The sequence below is a fragment of the Protopterus annectens genome, chromosome 2.part2, assembly GCF_019279795.1.
Source record: "Protopterus annectens isolate FY-2018-M chromosome 2.part2, PAN1.0, whole genome shotgun sequence".
In the NCBI taxonomy this organism is placed as follows: domain Eukaryota; kingdom Metazoa; phylum Chordata; order Ceratodontiformes; family Protopteridae; genus Protopterus; species Protopterus annectens.
This window is the reverse complement of record NC_056730.1, coordinates 137,673,312-137,699,301: the sequence shown is the minus strand read 5'-3', so window position 1 is coordinate 137,699,301 and position 25,990 is coordinate 137,673,312. Positions and strand designations below refer to the sequence as shown.

At 39.9% G+C, this 25,990-nt stretch overlaps 1 protein-coding gene across 1 annotated transcript in view; it reads left to right on the top strand.

Annotated features, from left to right (window-relative positions):
* The window catches only part of DEPDC1B (DEP domain containing 1B), a 676,814-nt gene that overhangs the window by 367,050 nt on the left and 283,774 nt on the right, over positions 1–25,990 (top strand). The window contains exons 7-8 of the mRNA XM_044063811.1: positions 4,067–4,207; positions 19,540–19,706. Of these exons, the coding sequence (XP_043919746.1) occupies positions 4,067–4,207; positions 19,540–19,706 (308 nt within the window). The remainder of the gene's footprint in view (positions 1–4,066; positions 4,208–19,539; positions 19,707–25,990) is intronic.

Here is a 25,990-nt window from a genome sequence, read left to right as displayed (position 1 = left end):
TTAGGATTTTGTAGCCATTAATTTTCATCTCATTCATTGGCAGAGCACTATTCTTGTCCTGCTGAAATGTACAGTTGATGTCATGGTTAAGAAAACAGATTAGTATGATATTCATTATACTGTTCATTTTTGCAGTTCTGACTATTTGACATTTTTTGGATTCCTACTTGCAGGTACACTGACTGATCAGTCTTACTTCAAGTTCCACCTCTCCCCATGGCTTTGGCTGATACCCTTCTGCCACTGTGCAAGGATATACATGATGTAAGAGGTACCTCAGCTGGTACCATCTTTGAATCTTTCTTACAATGCAATATTGTGAATCTTGCATGCTTAGCCGCATTGTCAATCTGTCTTTCAGCCTGCTTCCAGAAGCCAGATAACTTCCCCATAGGTGATTTACTTATTTTTTTTATTTAATCTTTATTTTAGCTAGTGTCTAAAAGTGTCTAGTGTAGAGTGTCAGGAGTGATTTGTGACAGACGAGTACCTGTAAGAGTGAAAGGGAACGTCTACAAGAGGGTAGTGATACCAGCTATGTTATGTGGGTTGGAGACAGTGGCATTGACAAAAAGGCAGGAGTCAGAGCTTGACATGGCAGAGTTGAAGATGTTAAGATTTGCACTGGGTGTGACGAGGATGGGCAGGATTAGGAATAAGTATATTAGAGGGTCAGCCCAGGTTGGAAGGTTTGGAGACAAAGCCAGAGAGGCACGATTACGTTGGTTTGGACATGTGCTGAGGAGGGATGCTGAGTAGATTGGGAAAAAGATGCTAAGGATGAAGCTACCATGTAACAGGAAAAGAGGAAGGCCTAAGATAAGGTTTATGGATGTGGTGAGAGAGGACATGCAGGTGGTTGGTGAGACAGAGCAAGATGCAGAGGACAGGAAGAAATGGAAATAGTTGATCTGCTGTGGCGACCCCTAATGGGATCATCCGGAAGAAGAAGAAGATTTTAGCTGGTGTCTGATTGCTACTGAATCCAAACTATTTGTTAAAGTAAATAATTGCATCAACTAGAGAAGTGAACAAAAACAAAGCAGCTGAACTCTCCCAAGGACGATTTATTCATCAACAGTAGCGTAAGCGTAGTACAGAACCAAGCTTTCGGTGAGCTCAATGTCCCACCTTCATCAGACAACCTTTACAAGCCAACCACCTTAGTTTAAATACTAAACAGTTAATAGATTAATTACATTCAATTATATAAAAACTTATCCAATTAAAAAGAATTTATGGGTGTATAATCTAGTATTTACCTATATAAGTAAATAAATAAATAAACAACTAAATTATGTGTATATATATGTATGTATACAAAACCCATATATCAAATACTGTAAACCTTATCCCAAAAATTCATCATCTAACCAATAATTAAGACATTTCATTAATTATTTCTAGTTTCAGTACTAAAACCAAACTATAAAAAGCATGAACAGTAAATAACTTATAACAAAAATTAAAAATTAAAACACACATTATGTCAGGGAAACTTTGTGTTGAATTAAATAACCTTAAAGTACAAAATATATCCTACTCTATTGTTCAACAACACTGTCGGTAAACGCATCAGTCATACGTATTTTTAATAAAAACATGTAAACCCGTAAGACATAATGACAATACATGCTGCACAAATCTAAACTATGTTTCAAATAAAACCAAAATTCAATATCTTTCTATACATAAAAGGTTAACCACTGTACAGACCTAACAATTATTAAATAATTGCATCACTTCAGGGAAGCAAATTCCCCACAAGAATTTTCATTCTTTATTTTACCTTTGCTCAAAGCATAGTGTGGACTGTTGTTCATATGCTTGTTTCTCTGCTATGTGTTCAATCTGTAATGGAAGTCGGTTTCTCCTGTAGTTTGCAGACAGAAGGGGCAAGTGCCAAAAGTTATTTTAGAAGCTCTCATTTGGCTGTGGCAGCACTGGTTCTTTTTCAAGTTTAAGTTGGTAAGGGAAGAGTGGAGAGTATTGCCTCAGTGTTTGGACCTTCAAACGCAAAACAAAGGATCTTGTTCTGCACCTGAACATAGGCACTACAAGGCTGACCTCTAGGATAATTTTACATTAAGCTTCGGTAAGTACATATATTTGTATTCAGAGGGCATGCTAAAGATTATGAGGGTGGGTAAGAAACCAAAAACAAGGAAGTCATATTTAGTTAAATGTAAAGAAATCTCACTTTGGTACCTAACCAGGTACCAAGACTTAAGGTTAAAGTGGTAGTGGTCCTGGACTACCTGATGCACCTTCACAAATCTGTCCTTTCTTATTCACCTGTTAAAGTGCATGCTTATATTGTTTTACCCTGCCGTATTCTTAAACCCACCTTTGTAGTCCAAGCCTCCAATTAAGTAGTTTATGTGGGGATCCTGTACTTTATACCACCAAGAAAATATATTACTCTACCATGGAACTCTATGTTTTAGAGAAATTGACCCTTGCACCTTTTGAACTAACTGCTTCTACTCCCCTCCAATTTTTTTGTCTGAAAGATGCTGATTTTGTGGCCATTACTTCTGCTATAAAAATCTCAGAACATCAAGCTTTAATGTTAGAGAACCTTTCTTAGCCTTTCATCAGGGTGTGGTGTTCTTCAATGCCAAACCCTTCATTTTGCTAAATGCAGTCTCTGATTTGCTCTTAGCCAAGTCATTCACTTAACTAGCTTTCTTCCTTAAGCCACAAAACAAGAGAGAGAAACCCCCTTCATTCCATTTATAGTAAGTGATGGATGGCATTGTTGGACAGAACTAAAGAATTAAAAAAAAAAAAAAAAAAAAAAAAAAAGTTACCGGCTGATTATTTCCTTGACAAAGGAAAAGAATGGAAGCCAGTCAGCAGATTCTGTCCAAATGCCTTGCTCATTGCATTTCTTACTGTTAAATACAGCTAATGGCAAATATGATCCAGGGCATGTTAGGGCCCACTCCACTCAAGCCACTGCAATCACTATAACCCCCCTTATAAGGGCCAGCAAGCAAGGTATTCTGGAAGTCGCGACTTTTATCTATGTTCACACTTTCTCTAGGCATTATGATTTAGTGGTAGCATCTAGGGCCAAATCAACACTTGGTTCTGCTGCTCTGCAGGGTCTTCCCGTTTAGTTACCTGTTTCCAACCAGTCACACTATACATTTATGCTTTGGGAATCTTTCCAAGAGTCAGGACTCCAACAGTGAATGGTTTGACAAGCATAGTACAGTTATGTTAGGAACTTACCCTAAATGTAGACGTTCGAGTACACTGAGTGTTTCAGTTCGGGTACCGTCCCTCCGGTTCCGCTTTTCTTCTGGTTCTTGCTCACCATTTGCATCCTGGATTAGGGTGACTCCCTAGTCTTCTTATTTCCCCTACCAGCCCCCTCCCATTTTTATCTGACACTACTGCTTGGACATTGAGAATATGGACCACTGGAATAGAAATGGGGCACAGCGGACAGTTACCATCTGTCCACTGGGGCTTTGGTGCCCAGGTCTACTAATCTAGCTTTAGCCAGGGCAAGAAATGTCTGAAGATGGCATCAGCCAGTGATTCTTTTATTCCACAGATGTTTTTGGGTAGTAGTGGGAGGGTGTTGGCTGTGGTCCAGCAGGAAGATAGAACTCTGGAAACTGGGCTGACCAGTTGGACTACTTACAAGCAGGAATCCCACAAATCAGGAATGCAAATAAGTTTCTAACACAAATGTATGTACGTTTGCATTGCTGTATTGTTGACTTTCACTCTCTGTTAATTGTGTTGCATTCATTTGTATGATTTCTTACTGTTCTTTTATTTTGTGAAATACAGTAAAAATATTTCTGAGGAGGAAAGATAATAGCTAACAAAGGGAAGTAAATCAGAGGCGGCCCCTTCAATTACTGTGAGGGACCTGCTGCCACTTTGTAGTAAAGATAATGCTGTAAGGAACCTGGTCATAGAACACTCCTTGAAGAGCCTCTGTTTTGCTAACTTTTTGTGTGACTTCCTTATTAATTGCTGGAGTATGGTTTAAACTGTGACTTAAAAAGTTGCATCTCATACATTTTTTTTAAATCTTGTTTAGGGCCGAATGGTACAGAAGTAAAGCAGTCAGTGTATACTGGATTTGAGCGAGATGTCTTTCGAACTATAGCAGATTACTTTAAAAGCATGAAGGAACCACTTCTGACTTTCAGACTATATGAACTTTTTGTGAATATTTTGGGTGAGTAATTCAGTTTATACTTTTTTGTCAGTATATAAAGTTGCCCTTTTCAGTATTTTCTTTATATTGGACAGTTATAGTGAAGTTTTGTAAGATGTGAAATACCCGTTTTCGTGGTTACCCAGGATTGCACAGAATGCTTCAATGGATTGTTCAGATCTGCAGACTGATTTTCGCAACATCCTCATAAACATTGATAGATATGACAACGCGTTGCTCACCTGCCATTCATTACTTTGTCCATGAGGTTTTGCTGATTTTTACTTTGAGAGCACTTGCAGTAATGTAGCTATATAAGCAGTGGCTTATGCCCTGCACCGCACCCTCAGCATTTCTGAGTGCTGTTTCGACTTGGACTGCCTCCTTGATCTGACAAAGTGATTTTAGTAGAATTTGATGTGCAGAAAATGCTGGGGCAGTTATTTTTCTTCACTTGTTACTGCTGTTCAGCTGGGTCAATGTTTGAATTTCAAATCCGAAAACTTTTTTGGTTATTTCCATTTTGTTGTCCCTTATTTATGGATTAAAAAGACCTCCCAAACTGTAGCAGTTGCTGGTTGAGACATGCAAAGTAGCTGTTTTATTTTTAAATGTGCAAAGGGCAACTGTTCACAGTGCTGTGGTTCACAACAAGAGACTGCTACTTGAAAGGTTTGCAGGCCATTTAGACCTGCAAAGAGAGAGTTTTAGAGAATGTAACATTTTACAGTCTTAAGAAATACTTCAGCTGTCTGTGCAGTGAGGTGAGAACTGAAAGCTTTATGAAGAGCGCTAAACCTTCAGGCTCTTTGGATACAGGTAAGACTACAAAATATACTTAAATTAAGAAATGAAGGAGCGTAAAATGATTACCCTGTAACATAATGAAATAAAAGTAATAAGCATTCTGATTTTTTTCCTCATTCAGCTGAAGTTCTGTCAGCATCGTATATATTATCTGTCAATGCATGCTTAGAGTATTCTGTAGGTGCTGTTCCAAGGAAATCAATTCCACACCAGTCTTTTTCAATAGGTTTTTCTGCTTAGGCCACTGTGTTAGGATTGTCTGACCAGGGGAGTTAGCTTATCCTGCATATTATGCCTACTGAGCATGCCATGGATACTCTGCTTTTAAGGATTCCCTTTGGATGAGGAGTAATAACTATTTCTCCTACAATGGATTTCCACGGGCAAATGCCGAAATTAATGCATGTTATACTGGATGCTTATTATGATGGATGCCTGCTTCTTGGATGTCATGTTCATAACACTTGGAGATCGCGTACATTGTCCCTTTCCACACCATGTAGAAGCAAAAGCAATCAGACTATTTTACCTGGCTTGAGCCATCTCCCATAGCAACATGTGTTTTCAGAGAATCTTAACATTCAAAATTAAATTTCAGCCCTTTCGGTTCCTTTTTGTAGCTCTGTTCAGTCAGTTCTAGTTAAAAAAAATTTAAGATCAGGTTTCAGCTGAATGTAGTTTGTTAGATATAAATGCAGTATTTTCTTTGCAGAGGTGTATAAATGCATCTACATTAAACCAGGCCTATATCTTTATTTTATATTTTACATTTTACATGCAGTGTCCGTAAATGCAGTTTCAATAGAAAGGAGTGTTTCAGTGAAGGATACAAACGAGCTCAGAGAAATAACCTTCAGTCAATACTGATAAAGATTAAATGTGCAGTACATCAAGTACAAACAGATCTTGTTTAGCTGGTACAAGGCTCGGGAACCAACGTTAGAGGCATGTAGAACTTATCAGTAAGTAAGTTTGGACTGATACGCAGAAATCATGGCAGTGCAGTCTACAGAAGTTTCAGTCCAGTTCAGTTTATCAGTATTGTTATTTGAGATGTAAAATTTGATTTGCTTATTGTTGACAACTACCTCCACTGTATGCTGTTACTACATAATAAACCTCCTTCATCAGATCTTGTGTGCAGACGTTTATTCTGAAAGGTACAATATTTGGCACGTAAAAGAGAGAATGACCTTGTTCAGCACAGTTTTAGGTAGTTAAAAGATAGAGTCATTCTGGCTTACAGTATTGTACAGTGTCATACAATCCTTTCAGTTCTTACGATGACAAGCCCACCAGGAGCCAAACCTAGAATTTTCTGATGACAGACCTTCAAGTTTCAAAGTGTGTTTTATATAACTTTGGAAACCCACTGCAGTGGTTTTGTGCTGGGGTTTCCTCTTCCTCCATATGTGCATAAATGCATTTTTGAGTTTGTATTCTGGAGGTGTGCCTCCTGTCAGTAGATGCTGACATGTGTGACAGACCGAGTATACAAAGGTTCATAGGTAGGTACTAGCCTATCGGCCCTGGGGCCTATACAAGCCCAGCCAAAAAGGTACCCTGGCTTTTGCCACCCAAGAAAATTATTTTCCTGTGCCACTGTCGAGCAGAGCCACAGAGGTGATCCCCGGGGTGAATTTCCTATTTCCCATCCAATCATCAAGATTTTTCTTGAAGAGTGCTAATGAGGAGCTTTGTTTGACATAGATAGGTAGTTTATTCCAGAGTATGGGAAGTCTCTGGGACAGGAATCTATCCCTACGGCATGTTTTGTTTATTGTGGTGACAAGGTTTAGGTACCTAGAGCGTGTAGCTCAGAGGGATTGGGATTTTTTTAAATGGAGCATGTCCAACAGCTCTGGGTTTGACCTAGCTTTGTATGTTAGGCAGAGATCACCTCTAAGTAGGCGATATCGACTGAGTAAAGCTGGAGTTTTTTGAGACGGTATGCGTAGGGTATCTGTTTGAGGCCGGTAATCCTCTTTGTGAGGTATTTTAATAAACAGCCATGCAGGTCTCAAACCCAGGACCCTATATACCATAGTCCCAGTAGTTATCCTCCAAGCCATCACAGAAGTGATGCACCAGAAACCACTCGGCTCAATCTAAGGTGGATGAAATATCAGGAATCGGTGATTATAACTCTGATTTATAGGTATAAAGTATAAATCTCATGTGGGTGTGTCAGGGCTTTGCTGTTACCCAAGGCAGAGTGCACATTTATCACATACTTTTAAAGCTAATGGATACTGGTGGTGCAAAGCCCTGACACACCCACATGAGATTTATACTTTATACCTATAAATCAGAGTTATAATCACCGATTCCCGATATTTCATCAGAGTGTTAACTAATAGATGTTGCCATCAGTATTTATGTGTGACATAACCAGTAGTATGGGGGTTGAATCCCACCACCAGTATCTATTAGCTTTAAAAGTATGTGATAAATGTGCACTCTGCCTTGGGTAACAGCAAAGCCCTGACACACCCACATGAGATTTATACTTTATACCTATAAATCAGAGTTATAATCACCGATTCCCGATATTTCATCCACCTTAGATTGAGCCGAGCGGTTTCTGGTGTAACCTTACCAGACATAATTGAAATTTGGACAAAACTGTTTTACCTGAGTCCACACATGTGCATACATATGGGGGTAAGTGGTAAACACCAACAACCCCCACTTTCCCATTTTATGATATCACTGCAACCATTTAGTCAAAACTAATACAGCATAACTACACTTTACTGTTTACCTTTAAAAATAAGCCAAACTTTTATGTATTTAAATGTTAGCTCTGATCAGTTGACCTTCATTGGGTGGATGCTGTACAGTTGAAGGTATCAATAAAAATGCATAAAAGCCATAAGCTAATAAACAATTAGCCTTAAGGATTTAAATTTGGATAAGAAAATTCTTTACTTAAAATAAATAAGTTAATATGTTTTCTTTCAAATAAATGTACAAACAGTGCAGAACTTGCGCAAGGAATTAAACGTAAGCATTTAGACAGATAATATTTGAAAAACACTAGCTATTAGGTTCACAGGTTGGTACTAGGCTTTCGGCCCTAGGGCCTATGCAAGCCTAGCCATAACAATTCCCTGGATATTTCTTCCCACAATATTTACTTCTCTGGACCCCTGTCTAGCAGGGCGACTGACATGATCCCCAGGGTAAATTTCCTATCCTCCCATCCAATCATCAATGTTCCTTTTGAAGAGGGCCAATGAGGCACTCTGCTTGACATGTATGGGCAGTCTATTCCAGAGTATGGGGAGTCTCTGGGTCAGGAACCTATCCCTCCAGCATGTTTTGTCCATTGTGATGACAAGATTTAGATCCCTGGAGCTGTGGCTCTGAGGGATTGGGATTTCTTTAAGTGGAGCATGTCCAACAGCTCAGGGTTTGACATGGCCTTGTATGTTAAGCAGAGATTGCCTCTGAGTAGACGATATGCCACAGAGTATAGCTGGAGTTTTTTTAGATGGTTAGCATATGGCATCTGCTTTAGGCCTGTGATTCTTTTAGTGAGTTATTTCTGTGGCCTTTCCAGCTGTTGCAGATATCTTGTGAGGTACATACCAAATGGGGCATTATACTCTATAATGGGTCTAATGAGGGATGTGTACAGTGGGACAATGACCTCCTTTTTTCTGGATGAAAAGCCCTTAGTGATGAGGTGTGCCACATAGAAGGATTTCCTGACTGTTGTGGCGATGTGGTTATCGAAAGTGAGACCACTGTCCACCTGTGTCCCTAAGTCTCTCATCACACTTTCGATGTTTAGTGTCCTGCCACCTATGTGGTAATTCATGGGTACATGTTTTTTTCTAAAGGGAATAACTATACATTTCTTGGCATTAAGCTTGAGCCCATGACTCTGGCACCAGGCATCTGTTTCTTTAAGGCCATTTTGTAGACTATCCACATCATTTGGGAATTCAATAATGGCTCCCAGTTTGCAGTCATCTGCAAACTTTGTTAGCCAGTGTCCCTTAGTGTTGGCCTGTACTTCAGAGAAGTAGATGACAAACAAGAGTGGTCCCAGGACTGAACCCTGAAGTACTCCACTTGTCACTTGTCTGGAGCTGGATTTGGAGTCTGCTACTTTTACAGTCTGGGTTCTGTCAGTAAGCCAGTTGGCAACCCATCGAGTGATGTAGGGATTTATGCCCAGCTTAGTAAGTTTATCTATGATTCCATAGTGGGGAGATGGTGTCAATGGCCTTGGCAAGGTCCAGATAGGCTGTGTGGACTGCCTTACCCTCGTCCACAGCTCTGGAGACTGATTCGAAGAAGTCAGTCAGATTCAGGAGACAAGATCGGCCCTTCACAAACCCAAACTGGGTGGGGTCCAGTGTTTGAAGGTTGCCAGTGTCTTTGTTTATAAGTTCCATGATAATGCATTCCATGCCCTTGCAGATCAGGCTTGTCAGACTGATGGGACAGTAGTTCCCAGGATCCAAGGCGGATCCTCCCTTGTGCAGCGGGATGACTGTAGCTGTGCTCCACTCAGTGGGCACGAAGCCTGAGGTGAGGCTATGATTAAACATGACACTTAGGTGAGGTGGCAGTTCATTTTGTAGTTCATGTAGTACACAGCCTGGGATGTCATCTGGTCCCATGGATGCTGTATTCTTAGCTTTGGAGAGTGTGGTTTCTGCCTGTTTGGCTGTGATTACCGGAATTTGGCAATCTTTTGGTATTGGGATGGGCCCTTTAGGGGGTGAGAGGGGGGTGAAGTTGGCACTAAATCGATCTGCCAGGATATTGGCAATATCCTTGGGATCAGTATATTTAATGGGATTCTGTTGTAGCTCAGAGCAGATCTGAGCATTGCCATTTAGATTCTTGATATAACTATAGAATGCCTTGTGGTTGCCTTTGGAATCTTTTGCAATTTTATTTTCGTAACTAGCTTTTGAGGATTTTATGAGGGATCTCAGCTTCTTACTGAGGCTGGTGAGGGAGTTTTTTGCACCCTGGGATTTTCCTCTTTTCTGCAACAGTTTCTTCCTTCTGTTGTATAGTTTGTTTATAGCAGGGGACCACCAGATTGGCTTCCTTTTTTTGGAGAGGAGCGTCTTGGTTCTATTTGGGATGGCACGATTCATGCACGAGTGGATGTGCTCGTACAGTGCCTTAGTGCAGGATTCTGCAATCGAACTTCCAGATCCTGTCTGCATGGGTGTCGTGAAGTTTCTCACTTCTGACGTCAATATCATGAAGTTGGCTTTGGAGAAGTTTTTTAAGGAGGTTTCCTTACTGGGGGGTTGGGGTGGGATGTGGATGCCAAGGGTAATTTGCTTATGGTCAGACCTGATGAATGAGGGGGTGACCAGTGGTGTAGAGCATCTATCTCCCATGTTGGTAATGACCAGGTCTAGGATATTGGACCCCCTGGTGGGCAATGGATTAGTTGATCCAGGGCGTTGGAATTTATGAATTCCAAGAACTGTTGGGAAAAGGAGTTGGTACCCGAGTAGTTTTCCCAGTTAATGGCAGGGTAGTTGAAATCACCCAGTATTAGGGTGTTTGGTTGTATCTTAATATTTTCCAGTATGTTTAGAAAGGTGTAGTGAGAATCTTGGGGCATGGTGGGGGATCTGTAGGAAGCTACAATGTGGATTGCAGTCTTACCTAGTCTTAGTTGCACCTGGAGAATTTCAGATGCATTGTGTTGGGCAACTAGCCTGGAGGTGTGAATATCCTCGGTGAATATGGACACTCCTCCACCTTTAGTGTTTCGGTCTTGGTTTTGTGGCCGAAAAGTGTGGTAAGAATTGTAGCGTGGTATAACTAAAGTGTGGTAAGAGTTGTCGCGTGGTATAACTAAAGTGTGGTAAGAATTGTAGCTTGGTATAACTAGTGTCTAACTGCATGATATAAAGAAATGAACTGCACACTTACTGTCTTAATATTTACAATCAAATGGACTTCCTCTGGTTTTCTCCAGAAGGCATATTGCAGTAACTCCCTTAATATTTAGTCTTCAATTAACAATCTGCTTCTACTTATATATGACCCAAGCAGAATTTTCTATAGCTGGCATTCCCCTGCTTAATAACCAAACAGAAATTCCTGGGGATTGGTGTTTTGATTTAAATTTTGAAAAATGTCAAAGGTGGAAGGGTAAAATTCAACAAGCCAGAGTCTTTACGGAAATAAATAGATTTTGACCTAACTTAGTCATTCCAAGCAGCATTAGACTTCTCAACAATGCACACATACTTTAAAGGTTATTTCACTTTTAAACTGTAATACATTTTCACAATAGCAAATACAGTTATATACCATATTACAAATCTTGAAAAGGCAAGTACAGTGCAGTTTTTTTTTTACTTTTATCTTTTAAGCAGTTATTTGTGCACTTTTTAAAATTTGATATAGCTTTAACATAGCTAGTTCATTTCTCATACATTTTCCTTTTAAAAAAAACGTAACAAACATTTTCCTCACATCATGCATCAGGCTGGGAGCATGATTTTTGCACATTTGATTATTTTCTAATACTTGGACAGTTTAGATTCTGACCTAATGTTTTCTGTGGAACATGTTCCTTGTTTTTTGACTGAATGCTGAAATCTTCAAGGTGCGTCTATGGTTGTCAGATCATGAGATGAGATCCCCACGTCGTCTTTTTTTGTTAAGTCAAAAGGTGAGTACACTATGAACCATTATTGTAAGGGCAAGAGTTTCAAGTCTGCTACCTAGAGGAGAAGGGTAAACCTCAATGCTACCTAAATTTCCTATATAGAAGAATCAGGGAATGCTTTACAAAAGAACCAAAATAAGGGTCCTTTGCATGATCGCGGAGTTCACCAGCATGAGGAGATAAGGAAGATGAAGTTCAGATAGTAAGTATTTCCTCCTCATCCTGCTATGTTTAGCCATTAGACAGTTTCATACTTTTCATAAGTCACACGGTGCCTTCAGCTAGCGATAAGTTGCACTCTCACCCATTATTGTCCAGTGAAGAGAGAGAGATGAGTGGCATCCTGAAGGTGTAGTCATGTATGTTATCTCCATTTCTCTTATGTTGGAGCATCTGAAGCGTTATACCTACACCTGACCTGTTGATATGGAGTGTTCCCCTGATTCTTCAGTGCAGGCTCCGCAACTGTACATGGGACAAAGAAGCCTACTCCCTAATCCTTGCAGGACTTTGCAGCTAGGGTAGATGAGAGACCCTAAGGGCCTTTCTAGTCTAGATGGGCTTCTGGCATCAGTCCAAAGTTTAAATGCATATCAAGTGCTTAACATCTGATTTGACTTTCCATTTACGATTTAGGAGTTAGACCCATGGGGGACACGGGTTGATGGTAGAGGACCTGTCACTGTTCTCCCAAGACCTAGTTTCATCTCTGGTAAGCACTTTACTAAGTATAAGGTTCCTATTACCAGCCTTGGCACTTGCCTGTTATATTCTCAAGTACTCACCTGCTAGATGAACACACTTCAACTTATGTCCTGGAACTAGAAGCATGGGAGAATCATTCTCTTTGTCCTGGGAAAAAGACTATGAGGATCCAGAGGTCCATGTCTCTTGAGTGCAACAGTGAGTCACCCTTTATAATCCTCAAAACAGATGGCCTTTATTATAAGGGAATCTTAGGCTGATGTAATCCACTGTGGACTGACTTGTGGCTCCTATGTTGTCTCCAAAAATATTATCTTATCAAGAAGGATGAGAAACCATAGGTCATCCAACTCTTGGAGTCTGTCCTTTAAGGGTTCTATTTATGTAGGCCGAAGGCATTTGAACCCTGTTCATAAGTTCATAGGTTAGTACTAGGTAGTCTGTTTAAAGGCAGTTAATAAGTTTAGCCAATAAATTATATTCAGATGTTTTTTCACTTCAAGGAGAACAACACAAGATAGCCCAGTGGGAAATTTGAGGCTACCCATCCAGTTATCTAGGTTTACATTGAAGGTGTCAAGGGTGTTATTCTGATGTATACCAGAAGTTTGTCCCAGAGATGGGAAATTTGTTGAAATATCATGCCAACATGTCTAATTTATCTGTTGATGAAGGATTGGGTAATTTAACTGGTTATTTTGAGGAATCTTTTGTTTTGTGAAGGAAAAGGAGGTTGAAAAAGATGAGTCATTTCATGACTCAAAAGGCTGGACACCCACTAATCACCACAAGGGAGTTTGCGGTCCAAATAACTGAGGTTCTTAAGGCCATTAATCTTTAATTGGGAATCTCTGAGGTCTGACAGTCTGATATGTTTTGACAAATGCACACCACAAAGTGCACTATATCAAATAACTGGTCTAATAAAAGAAGAATAAAGGGGATATAAGACCTTTATAGATCTAGAGAAGATGTCTTTGTAAATCAGTTGAACCAGTTAAGTTTACCAAACTACTATGTAAACATGTTCAAAAGATACAGAATTAACAGCAAGAGTGCCCGAATTTCTTATGACACTATCTGATTTAGAGGGGTATGTTGCCTCTATTGTATGATGTAGAAATGTTTACCAAACTAAAGTATATTATATTTTTTCATATATGGCTTATGACCGTTGCAGTACTGTCTATCATAGTCTAACACATGCTGGAGATTTTGTAAGTCAGTTGAGGAATGAATAACAACACCCAGTTTATGGTTGCTTGCAAACCTAGATAACTATATCTCAGGAGTGTTAGCGTGAAGGTTTGAGAAATAGATGCCAAATAGGATCTCTGTGATACAGCACTGGCAACATTTTTGGTTTCGGAAGTTGCACCTATGACTCTAGCCACATACATTCTGCCTGACAAACAGCTAGCTAATCACCATGTAGCATATGGATTTATACTCAGATTTACAAAAGTCTTGTCAGCAATACTTTTTGAGGAATAGTGTCAAAGAATCTTCAACCCTGATAATTTCCTGAATGAATTGCAAGCATGTGACTGGTCTCCACTGACTCACCTTGCACTTGATGAGGCAGTGACCTACTTTAACACCAACTTTCTACAAATCCTAGACTATCACGCTCCTTTTTGCTCTACTAGGATAAGATCCAAATCTGCCCCATGGCTAACTAAACAAACTAAGCAAAAAATGATCCTAAGAAATAAAATATGGGCCAAATGGAGAGCTACCAAATGTCCATCTGATCACCTCCTCTTTAAACAATTAAGAAATGCCACCAAGAAAGATACTCTTAGAGACAAAAAGGAATTTTATCTTCACCTTCAATAAACCAGTCAACAAACCCCTCAAAAATTTTGGTCTGGTATTAATAAACTTCTTAAACCAGGACATTCAACTACTCCTACCCCTTCAGGCTTCAACCTCAACAATTCCACCCAGATCCCAGATGCCTTTAACAATTATTTTACAGAAGCCATTCAAACCCTAGCTAATTCGTTACCCACACCTACTGCTTCCTTACCAAATACCTCTAAAACCTCATCTAATACCTTTCATATTCAACCTGTCGCTACATCTCATATTTTTAAGCTTCTCAAAAAACTTAAACCTTGCACCCCATCTGCTGACCAACTCCCATCTGAATACCTACAAATTGCTGCAAAAGCTATAGCCTACCCCATATCCATACTTATTAACAGGACTATCTCTGAAGGAAAAATCCCTACCTTATGGAAAATATCTCACATAATTCCTCTACATAAAGGGGGCTCTTCTACTGAGCTTTCAGACTTTCGCCCTATTGCCTTACTCTCTCCATTATCAAAGATAATGGAAAGATGCATACACAAACAAATTCTCAACTACCTTCTACAAAATAAACTTCTAGCCAACTGTCAACATGGCTTCAAACCTTTCCACAGCACTACAACTGCCCTTCTTTCCTTCACTGACTCTATAAATAATAATCGGAATAATAACCTCTTTTCCTCCGCACTGTTCATAGACCTGTCAAAAGCCTTTGATATGGTTAACCATAATATACTTCTTGACAAACTAAATCTCTATTCTCTTGACTCACAAGCACTTCAATGGTTTAGGAGTTATCTCCAAAACAGGCAACAAGCAGTGCTTTGGGACAATAACCTATCTTCTTTACTCCCAGTAAATATTGGTGTTCCACAAGGCTCAATCTTAGGTCCCCTTCTTTTTTCATTATTTATCAATGACCTACACTTGAACATATCTCAAGCCACCTGCAATCAATATGCTGACGACTCAACTTTAATCTGCACTGCAGAAAATGTTCCCTCCCTCCAGTCCCTCACCCAAACGGTTTTCCAAAATGTAGAAAAATGGTTTATGCAACAATGCCTCCTCCTTAATCCCAAAAAAACAAAACTACTTCTCTTTACTCCTACTCACAAATCTCCCACACCATTCTTCACTATATCCTCTAATAATGCTACCAATATTAACCCAGATATGACCACTCACCTATTAGGTGTAACTATTGACAACCATCTTAATTTTGATGACCATATTAACACCACCATTAAAGCTGTTAACAACAAAATTGGTACTCTCTATAGAATTAAACCCTTCCTTACCCCATTAGCTAGAAAAAACATTGCCCAGACCCACCTTATCTCCACCCTTTTCTATGCCTCTGCTATATATACTAACTTATCTAAAAATAACATTACCAAACTCTCTACCTGTTACAATAGTATAGCTAGATTCAGTACTGCTACTCCCTCAGAACTCACCACTGTCTTAACCTCAAACAACTAGATTGGTTAGAACTGAATAACCACCTACTCTATCAACAGTTACTTATCATTCATAAGACCCTTTTCTACCCTGATAATACCCCTAGCCTTACTAAATTGATTTCACCCTATAAAAACCTAGCTACACTACGCTCTGCTAATAAACTCCTAGTATCCTTGACTAAATCTTACAATAAAGCTGGGGACTCACTATTTTCAAATACTGCAGGAAAAACCTGGAATCAACTCCCTCATGAAATATCTAACCAAAACTCTACCTCTCTTCAAAAAACATATCAAAGAACATCTTAAAACTCAGTGGCTTTGTCCTTGTGCTAACCCCGACTGAAATCGCTTCTCCGCTACTCCTAACTTTCCTCCCTCCTGACTATGCCTCTAAATAAGACTTTCAATTTTTGACATTTTACATCTTAGAAATAGGCTATACTATAAATTCTTTGTCTCATTCAATTCTATCTTTGTGTTTTGCATGTCTGTTTTTGTTAGACTAACTGTATATGATGCATATCTATATAATTGTCTGTTTTTGTCATTTGTTTTTAAACAAGGCTACCTTTGTACTTTGTACTTTTTTATTCATATCGTTGTTTTGTTAATATTTTTTGTTTACTGCTAGTGTTGGAGCTTTTCTCCCCGGGCCTCTACTGAAAACGGATGCATGTCCAGCTAGACTAGCCCGGTCAACAAATGTAAAACAAATAAATAATAAATAAATAAACTTTATCCACTTTTTTGTTAACTTTCAAAAAAAGTAACGTGGCATGACCTGCCTTTGACAAAGCTGAATGGATAAAAGACTTCAGGATTAAGATTTTTCAATATTTAGTTTTAATGAGGTCTAGGGTAGTAAATTTCATAGATTCATGTATGAGGGTACTGAGATTAATGGGTCTATAATTATCAGGATCTAGCGATGAGCCCCCTTGTGTAACAGCATTACAATAGCTGTTTTCCAAGTTTTGGGAATGTAACCAGGGAGTAAATTAGAGATGAAGTTTAGATAGGCCATATTTGGTACTGATAATCAAGCAACCTGATATGTTTTTAGTACCCATGGATTGAGGCCCTCCTAGCTTTTGAAATGACTAAAGACTTGTTCTGTAGTAATTATAGGGAGTGACTGGGACTCTGGAATGTGTGGAAATGTTATAACTGTGAGTGGAGTAAAGTTTGTACAGAAGTTGTCATTGCAGGTCATTTATACTTAATTTCCTAACGTGGTTAAGTAAATGTCTGTAGTTCTTTTCAGTTTCAGTGACTATTTTAAGTTTGTATTCAGCTTTGACCTTCCTAATAGTTTTTTTAAGTGTGACACCCTCCCTGACACTGAACGTTGGTCCTGTCCTCATTTAATTCTCATTGCAAGCGAGATTTTTTTTTTTTTTTTTATTTACTCAGACTGACTGTGACTGTACTTCCCTTAGCTGGTGCAGAACTTCACAGCTCAGCTGCTGATAGGACTACCCCGATACCACACATCACTCAGATTCTGCACAGTCTGCGCTGATGAGTGTACCCAATACCTCACATCACTCGGATTCTGCATCGTCTGTGCTGATGGTAGTACCCCGGTACCACACATCACATAGATTTTGCATAGTCTGAGATGATGGAAGTACTCTGATAGAACACATCATGCAGATTTTGCATAGCTTGAACTGATGGGAGTACCTCAATACCACACATCACCCAGATTCTTCATACTCTACGCTGATGGGAGTATCCCAATAACAACACATCATACAGATTCTACATAGTCTGCACTGATGGGAGTACCTCAATACCACACATCACCCAGATTCTTCATAGTCTACGCTGATGGGAGTATCTCAATAACAACACATCATACAGATTCTACATAGTCTGCACTGATGGGAGTTTGTGACACTGACATGGGCTTCCATGAAACCTGACTAAGTTCTCCTGTTTAATTAAACAGGTTGTAGAACACTGCAACTTTGTGAAATGAGGAACAAGTCTTCCATCCATGGGGGAGACATTTCCGCTTGCAACTCATTAACTGTTAGAACTACTGTGAAACCATGCATCACTGGGGGTGAGTTACGATATTGCCTTCATAAATCCTATTTGATTAAACAGGTGTTCTTAATAAGGTTTCAGTGAAACCCACAAAAAAAAGCACAGTGCTACCTCTTGATGTGGTGGAGGCATCTTTTGTTATTACCTGTTGAGATCCAGTTGATGATGTACTTATTATTCATTGGCTGTTTGTGTCAAGTCAGCTAACATATGGATACGGTATTGCCTGTTACAAATATGGACTGCAGAATACGCTGTTGATTTCATATCTAAGCAGTAAGCTGTAACTTCATTGCTCATCTAATTTTGATGTTTCATTCCTTGCATGTTCTTTTTCACATTTCCACAATGTTAATGCTGATCAGCTGAAATGTGGGTGTTTCTCCTAATCTTTCTCCTTTATTACCTTCCATCTCATTGTATGTAACACAGCATTGTCAGGGCTTATTGTACCACCCAAGCAAACCCTTCAGAGGAAAGAGAAGGAAAGGCCTCTTGCTGATTTACTCCAGAATTCATTTCAAAGAGACGGTGAAATCCATTTGAATTGTTTTGAATCATATGAAAACCTTGTATTAGACTTGACAAATGCAAAACAAGGCATCAGTCCTGAAGCAACTTCCAATAAATTATTCAGTACCCATGCAAATATATCCTGCAAAAAGAGGAAGGGGCATTATCCATCAAAAAGTTGCCAAGATATTTCTTTTTATGACTATGGATATTGTTTAAAACTGCAGTGTTGTAAACCCAGCCTTCCTTATTGTCATCCCTTTTCAACTTTGTATCCTGTACATGAAGGAAGCAAAGCTCGCATTCTTAAAGAAAATGTAATGCATTTAAAAAATGGAGTCACTGGTCTTAAAAATCTCATTGCACTCCAAGATGAAACATTGAATCCTTGGGTTTCAACATACCGACATTGTTCCTTCGAAAATCTGAAAGTGGTGAAAGCAAAGAGCAGATGTTCACATTGCATCTTTACTTCAGATGTTTGTGATGTGGCAGTTGATAGCCAAAGAAATGACCTAACTACTAAAAGTCCATTGCAGCAAATGCATTCATGTTTTTGCTTACCAGCACAGGATAGAATTTACTTTCCAACTTCTGAGTGTGTGTGTTCTCACTGCAGTTCCTGTGGAGGTCACTATTGCCCTGAGAATGAGTTTTCAGTTACATCGAAAAAGACATTTGTGAAAGGTGTCACTATGGGTAACTTTCATCTTGTAAATGGAATGCGGAATGTTGATGACCAGGACTTGTAAGCTGTCTGTGGCTGCTTTCAGTTGCTGCTTCACTAACTGTTCTGACAGAACTTGGATGAATTTTTCAAGCAAGCCGTTGAAACCTCTTATTTGTCTGTCTCTACCTCACATCAGTGAAGCAGCTACTTGTCTTCATTCAGCTTATGAAATTAACAGCATGCCTACTAATGCTTGTGGATACCTTTCAAAAGTAGTGCTTAAGTCTAACCTTAAACCATGTAACAATAATTTTAAACTAACAGATGGCTGCCCCTGTTGTAAGGGCTTGGATGCCATCTAGTAGCTTTTGCTGCCTTAGTTAATTCTGGTTCTAGCTGTGAGATGTCAAAGTACTTAAAACTTGAATTTTCTGAAAATATTTCATTAAAGTAAACTAAGGCGTAAAAGCTACGGAGTCTTATAAGCTTGCTCTGTGAAGTAGTTGCTCATAATTAGTGATTGGTGAAGGGCTGTTTAAAAAATATTATTTCCAACATTCGTTAGTGTGTAAAGCTATATATTATGTTTATTAATGTAATAATTTCTTTTTCAGTTTTTTAATTGTTAATGATTGCCTTTGCTTTTTAGGTGTCTTGCCAAAACAGCAAGTAGCCATTGAAGCACTTCAGATTTGCTGTCTTCTCTTACCTCCAGAAAATCGTAGAAAGCTTCAGCTGCTAATGAGAATGATGGCAAGGATCGGTTTGAACCCAGAGATGCCGTTACTGTCTGACACATCTGAAAACAGAATGCTGGTATTTTTCCTAATTGTAGTTAATGCTGATGACATAAACATTATTTCAATAACACTGGTTAACAGCTGTTAGATCAAGAGATGTGGCAATGTTTTCCCTAGCCAAAGTTTAAATGTGAAAATTTGTGAAATACTGTGAATCAGGAGTTAATACTAAGTAGTACATTCTTCTGTAATAAAATGGTGACCATGGTATGGCTGGGTTTGAATTATGTACTGTCCTTTGTCGCCTCACAGTAAGACACTGTCCGGTTAGATTCTCAGCTAGAGCGTCTTCTGCATGGAGACATGCGTGAATGGACGTACCTTCGTTGAAGGTTGTGCATCAGGGGTGGTAACTTGGCACGTAAAAATCAACTACCAATCATTAGCGGACCGAAGTTCCACTGTGGCGATCCCTAACCGGAAAAAGCCGAAAGACACAACAACAACAACTGTCCTTTGAACAGAGGTGATATGATCAATGCATATTGACTGCACTAATTTTACTTCCATTTTTGGAAATCAGATCTTAGTCCTTTAAAGGGGCGTCCGCGGTGCTGCAGCGGTTAACGTTGCCACCTCACAGCAAGAGGTTCTCCGGTTCGATCCTCAGCTAGGGTGCCTTCTGTGCGGAGTCTGTATGTCCTCCCTGTGGTCGCGTGGGTTTCCTCCGGGTGCTCTGGTTTCCCCCCACATCCCAAAGACATGCTGTAGGTGGATTGGACACTCTAAATTGGCCCTAGGTGTGAGTGCGTGCATGTGTGTGCCTTCTGTGGAAGGTTGGGTGCCGGGCTGGCAACTCGACACTGTAAAACTCCACTGCCAATCACGGACGGACAGGTGATCCGCTGTGGCGACCCCTAACCGGGAAAAAGCCGAAAGAAAAAGAAGAAGATGTTAGTTCTTTAAGGCTTTATAGGAATGTTTCTTTGTGTGATGCTGAAAAATCCTTGTGATTGTGGTCACAAAGCCAGAATCCACACTGCAACATCCTGTGCTACCAGGGGAAAGAGCATAGTATCTATTCTTCTAGAAAATGCCAGTGTTTCAGTTCATTGCAGGCTGTATGTTAAGCTCTGCAATGTCTTGATGACTGCCATTTGGGTAGCAACATAGGGAATGACAAGATAATTCCCATACCGAGGCTAACACGTAGAGAAGGGAAAGGAAGGGATGAGCAGGCCAGGCAATGCCAAGGTCCTCAAGCTGATGTTAACTTTTTCATGCCTAGAACTCTGATTGTGGTCAGCCTAGCTCCACATCCATACCACTAGTTGAGCACAGAGTTGCAAGGAGACTACTTCCTGCTCTAAGTTAGACTGCGATCAGTACTATTGGAATGCAGTAGCACATGTCAGTTGCTTATCTCTAGCCCTGCCCTGTACCTCTTCCTTCACAAATATGTCCCTTTCCTTCCCTACCTTTTCTTCAAAAATATCTTTTTCCTCACTGCCTCACACCTAACTCTCCTCAACACCGAGCTTATCTCTGTCCTTTCCCACCCTAATTCACCTTCTCTTATGCCATTCCACCCTCTTCCTTTCCACCAAGGTCTCCCTCAACATCTGCCTTTTCTCCCACAACTTTAAACTAGTGTCACATCTGTACCACTGTGACTTAGTCCCCTTCCCAATCCCATCTCACCCTCTGTAACATCGCAGAAGTCTGAAGATATATTTTCTTCATCCTCTGTGCAGTTTGATGTAGCCCAACCACTCAAAACTTTTTAAACATTCTTATCACTCAGTGACTTCTAACTGTATACTTCTGATCACAAAGTATCCAATACTGCTGATCTAAATTGGATTTACACTTTATGCACCAAATGTCATATTTTGCCTAATTAACATGAAACATCAGCTTTCACAACTTGTAATACTTTAGTAGGTGTCACCTCCTTAAAAAATGTTGCTCTAATTTATGTGCATACCTATGAATATTGTTGCATTTTACTTGTTTGTAATCTAAGTATTTTTGTTAATGTATGCATGTGGAGTTTTTCTAACTGTGCAGCTGCTGAAATGGTATTTTTGCATAGCCCAGTCAGACTTTCCCAGTCAACACAGCAATAAATAAACAAATGAAAAAAATGTATTAAATTGAACAAGCAAATTTAAAAAAAAATGTACTTGTTCTTATCAATGCATTTGTTTCACGTTTAAATATTTTTGTAGTTAAAGTTTTAGGTAATCACAGACTAGCCTACCAATGAATATGTAACTCTCATCTTTGGGTTCACTTTTTTGTTTCCTCTGGACACTCGCGTATTATAATCTTCCCCACACTTAGTGAGGTGTCAAGCTCTCCTTTTCTTTCTCATGGCCATTAGAGCAATTAGAGAGAGTACTTTTGTTAGTGAATCTGATAGTTGAGCATTGGGCATCCCATGCTTGAGCCACAGCCATTATGACATCATCCACTTCTGGGATCTGTGAGTCCTTGAGGCTTGACTCTGAAGATAAACCTGGAGGCAAGGAGGTGATTTCACTTTTCACAGGGTCTAAGACTCTCCTGAAAAGTTTCAGAAGGCTTCCCACTTTCATCAGGCCCTTAATCACATCAGCTGTGATACATGGTGAGCTGTGACTAAGCCATCTGACTGGGGTGCACTATCAGTATGTGCCAGCTAATATCTGCTGAAGCCTTTTGCTAACTAGCACTGCCGCCTTTAGGCTGCATTAATCTGTTGCCCACTCCTGAGTTTGTGCCAGTTGCTCAAGAAGGGCACTGATCTGCCTCATAGGACGCTATCAGCAGGAGATTTCCTCCTTTCCTTTCTAAATCATTCTAGTCAGCAAAATCAGAGGAGGTTGACATTTCTGCCTGTGAAATAGGGATAATGATCTGCCTTCTATCACTAGCATCTCTGACTACCTTTGATTTGGAGAAATCCTCTAACTCTAGTTCTCCATCAGCTATCAACCAACTATGGTCACTTTCCCAGAAGAGGCTTTTCTATTATTTAGGGCAGTGGGCAGAGGATATTAAGTTATACCATCTTTAAGTTCTCTTAACAACATCTTTATTGCAGCCTACAAGCACACAGATGTAGGTCTTTCAGCTCACAAAGTGACAGTAGTCCTGTACAAGCCATTGGTTAAATAGTATACCATGCATTGACATGCGCTGTAAACAGTGCAATGCAGATGCTTATGCAAGTGCTTCAGATTAGCATAAGGATCACAATCACAGACATAAAAATCTTGTCAGATTAGCACTGGAGAAGGAATCCAAATCTTTGGTGTCTGTCACTTAAGGCCTTTTGGTACTAAAGTAGTTGTTGCTATCCCAATTCCAGTCTTCCTTAGTGGATCAGACACAGGAACTGATGATGCTGCAGAATTTTGGAGTCAAGAAGGTTCTGAAAAAGACTGTGGGTAGAGTTTGTTTGGAGTGGTTCCATATTGTTGTTTGCACATTTATGCTGATGTTGTGACTAGTGTAACAGCTGCAAGTAGCACTCTCACATTCAATGCCAAGAAGATCGGAAGGCAATGGATTCTGTCCATAAAATGTGCTTGGGATTTATGTTCTTTTATTGACTTTCAGGTAGTGCCTATTGAACTTGCTATGATTCGTATTGTGTTACAGATGGTCAGTTAGCAGCTGAGATACCATGTGGATGGAGACAGGACAAAAGTAATGAGGCATTTCTTGCTTGCTTGCCTGTGTCCAGGTAGTGGGATGAGAGATGATGTGCTGGTGGTGGTTGACTGCTATAGCTAGTTCCAGTTGTGATTTGAAGCTTACAATTGTTGGACTGAGCAAGTGGGATGGTCTGAGAACCATCATCCTCCTAGGACCAGGGCAGGGATGCTTCTAAATCAGTGCCTCATTGCTCACTCAGCCTACAAATATAAAACCAGCTTGTAAGATGACAGCGACTAACTCAATCAGTCCTAATTCCTATACGCCACACTGGCAGATTTTTATGCTTGCTTTCCTTTTGTGGCACCCCAGTGCTGCCAGCCTAAACCTAAGTGGGCTTGTGACCACAGCCTTGAGGGGTTAAATCATTGTAAAGTTACATTCAAGTAGCTTGCATTGATATAGCTTCCAGATTAAAGAGAAAAAGAGCTCACCAGAGTTAGCAGCAATGGAAAAGCAAAACTTCACTCCTTATGCCTAGCAGTAAAGAAAAAAGTTCTATTACCGACACCTACATGCAGCATAAGGGGGTGCTGCAGTCCTGAGATGCTGTCCTGCATCTAACACTTTAAAGTCTGGTCCCATCTGCCTGAGCTGATTCTAGCTCAGGTGGTTGATATGGTAGTGTACTATGTTAAAAAGTGAATAATTCATATTTTACCCATGGTGTGAAGCACTGTTCGGTAATAAGGATGCAGCCAAACTATAGAACATATTCTGTACATACAAATGTAAATTAATGACCATAGCTTGGTGTATTGCTATTTTAAAATACCATTTTAAAGAGAAATATCTTGCCTTTTTAAAAATAATGACATTGTGTAATACAGACTCCATTTCAGTTTCATCTGCCTGCACTGATGAAATTTGTGGGAACAACAAAATGATTTACTGTGAGTGTATAGAAGACTATGTGCTAGCACCATTTTTTGCGGCACTTACCTGTGCAAGTGTGTCATTAAAAATTCAAAGGAAATTGTTTTATATGCAGGAAAGGTTAGTTCACTTTGTACTGCCTTAAATGAATGAGATAATCTGATGTTGTAAATCTTTTGTTGTGCTGTAGTCCTGTCTCACCTTCATTCTTGCATATGGATTTGGAGCCGATCCTCTGCTCTGACTCTGCCTATTTACAAGCTGGAAGTCTTCTAGTTGGCTCGTGGCTAGGTAGGTATCCCATGGTGCACCAGTACAATCCTCAAATCTCGTTTGCCGCGTCGACTAGTTTGGTTATGCTTCTCTTTGGCTCTGGCTAAGTGTTGCATTTACTTAAACTTATTCAAAAATATTTGGGACTGTTTTAGTTTAAAATAGAAAAACTGTTACTGTATTATTATTTAGTCATAGTTAGCATAGTTTGCTATTAGAATATTTAGCTTTATACTTGCGCCATTTGGTGCAATCTTTGGCCTTTTGGCCTTTTTGACTTAGTATTGGTATTCTGTGTGCTGGTTTTCGTGTCTTAATAGACTTAGTATTTGTAGGTGTCTTTTGTGCTCTGTTAGACTGTGTATTAGTAGGCAAAGTCATGTTTTTTGCGGTTTCCCACTTGTTGAATTGTTATTGTTAACAGAACTACGTTCTGTTATTTCTTAATCATAAGTCTGAGTTTTTTGCGAATCCCCGCTTGTTTCGTTGGTTACTGTTGTTAACAGAACTAGGCTCTGTTTCCCTTGTTAATATTCCTGTTCAAGTGTGTGAAATTCTCTGCTTACTGTAACTTTCTAGGTCTGTTTTAGTTAGAAGACCTAGTTTCTCCGTTTCCCTTCCTGCTGGGGCTAGGCCCGTTTAAGTTAGAAGACCTAGTCCTCGTGGTGTCTTTCTCTTTCCTGCAGAGCTAGACCCATTTAAATTAGAGGACCTAGTCCTCCTTCTCCTTCTGTGTGTGTGTGTGTGTGTGTGTGTGTGTGTGTGTGTGTGTGTGTGTGTGTGTGTGTGTGTGTGTGTGTGTGTGTGTGCTCATCTCTGTGAGAATGTCTAAAGAGAGTAAGGATCATAAGCCATCTGGCTTTAAGAAATGTATTAAATGCTCACAGAAGATGTCCATAACGGATGGCCACAGTAACTGCGTTTACTGTTTGGGGGCCATCCATTTACAGGAGACCTGCTTATTTTGCCACGCTTTCATTCCTAGAGTGTTGCAAGACAGAAAAAACAAGCTCATCCTAAAAGATATTCATAAACCTTCCTTTGAGGAAGATCTGTCAAGCTCCTCCTCCTCTTCCAAATATACAAAGGGAAAGTCTAAGTCCTCTAAGAGGCCCTCCCCGGCACCGGCTGGTGTCTCGGAGCCACCTCTTAAAAATCACCAAATCAGACAAGTCCACTGTCTCATCGGCTCCACAGAGTTCGGTGCCGACTGAGAGCAGTATTGTGATTTCAGGGTAATTTCCAAGTATTTCGGAGCCGACCGCTGAGACCATTTCACGGAGCCGGTCTAGGGATCCTCTACCGGTCTCCCCTATATTGAAGTCTCCAGTACTGCAGAGATCCCACTCTCCTACTCTGTCATTCAGGTCTTCCAGGAGCTTATCGGAAGAACATGTGGAGAGGGTAGTGCTGAGGCTGTTGAAGTCATCTGCCTTACATAAATTGTTGTTGGCTCCGACCCATTCGGTTCCGGAGCCACTTGAGTCCGTTAAGCCCCCTTCGATC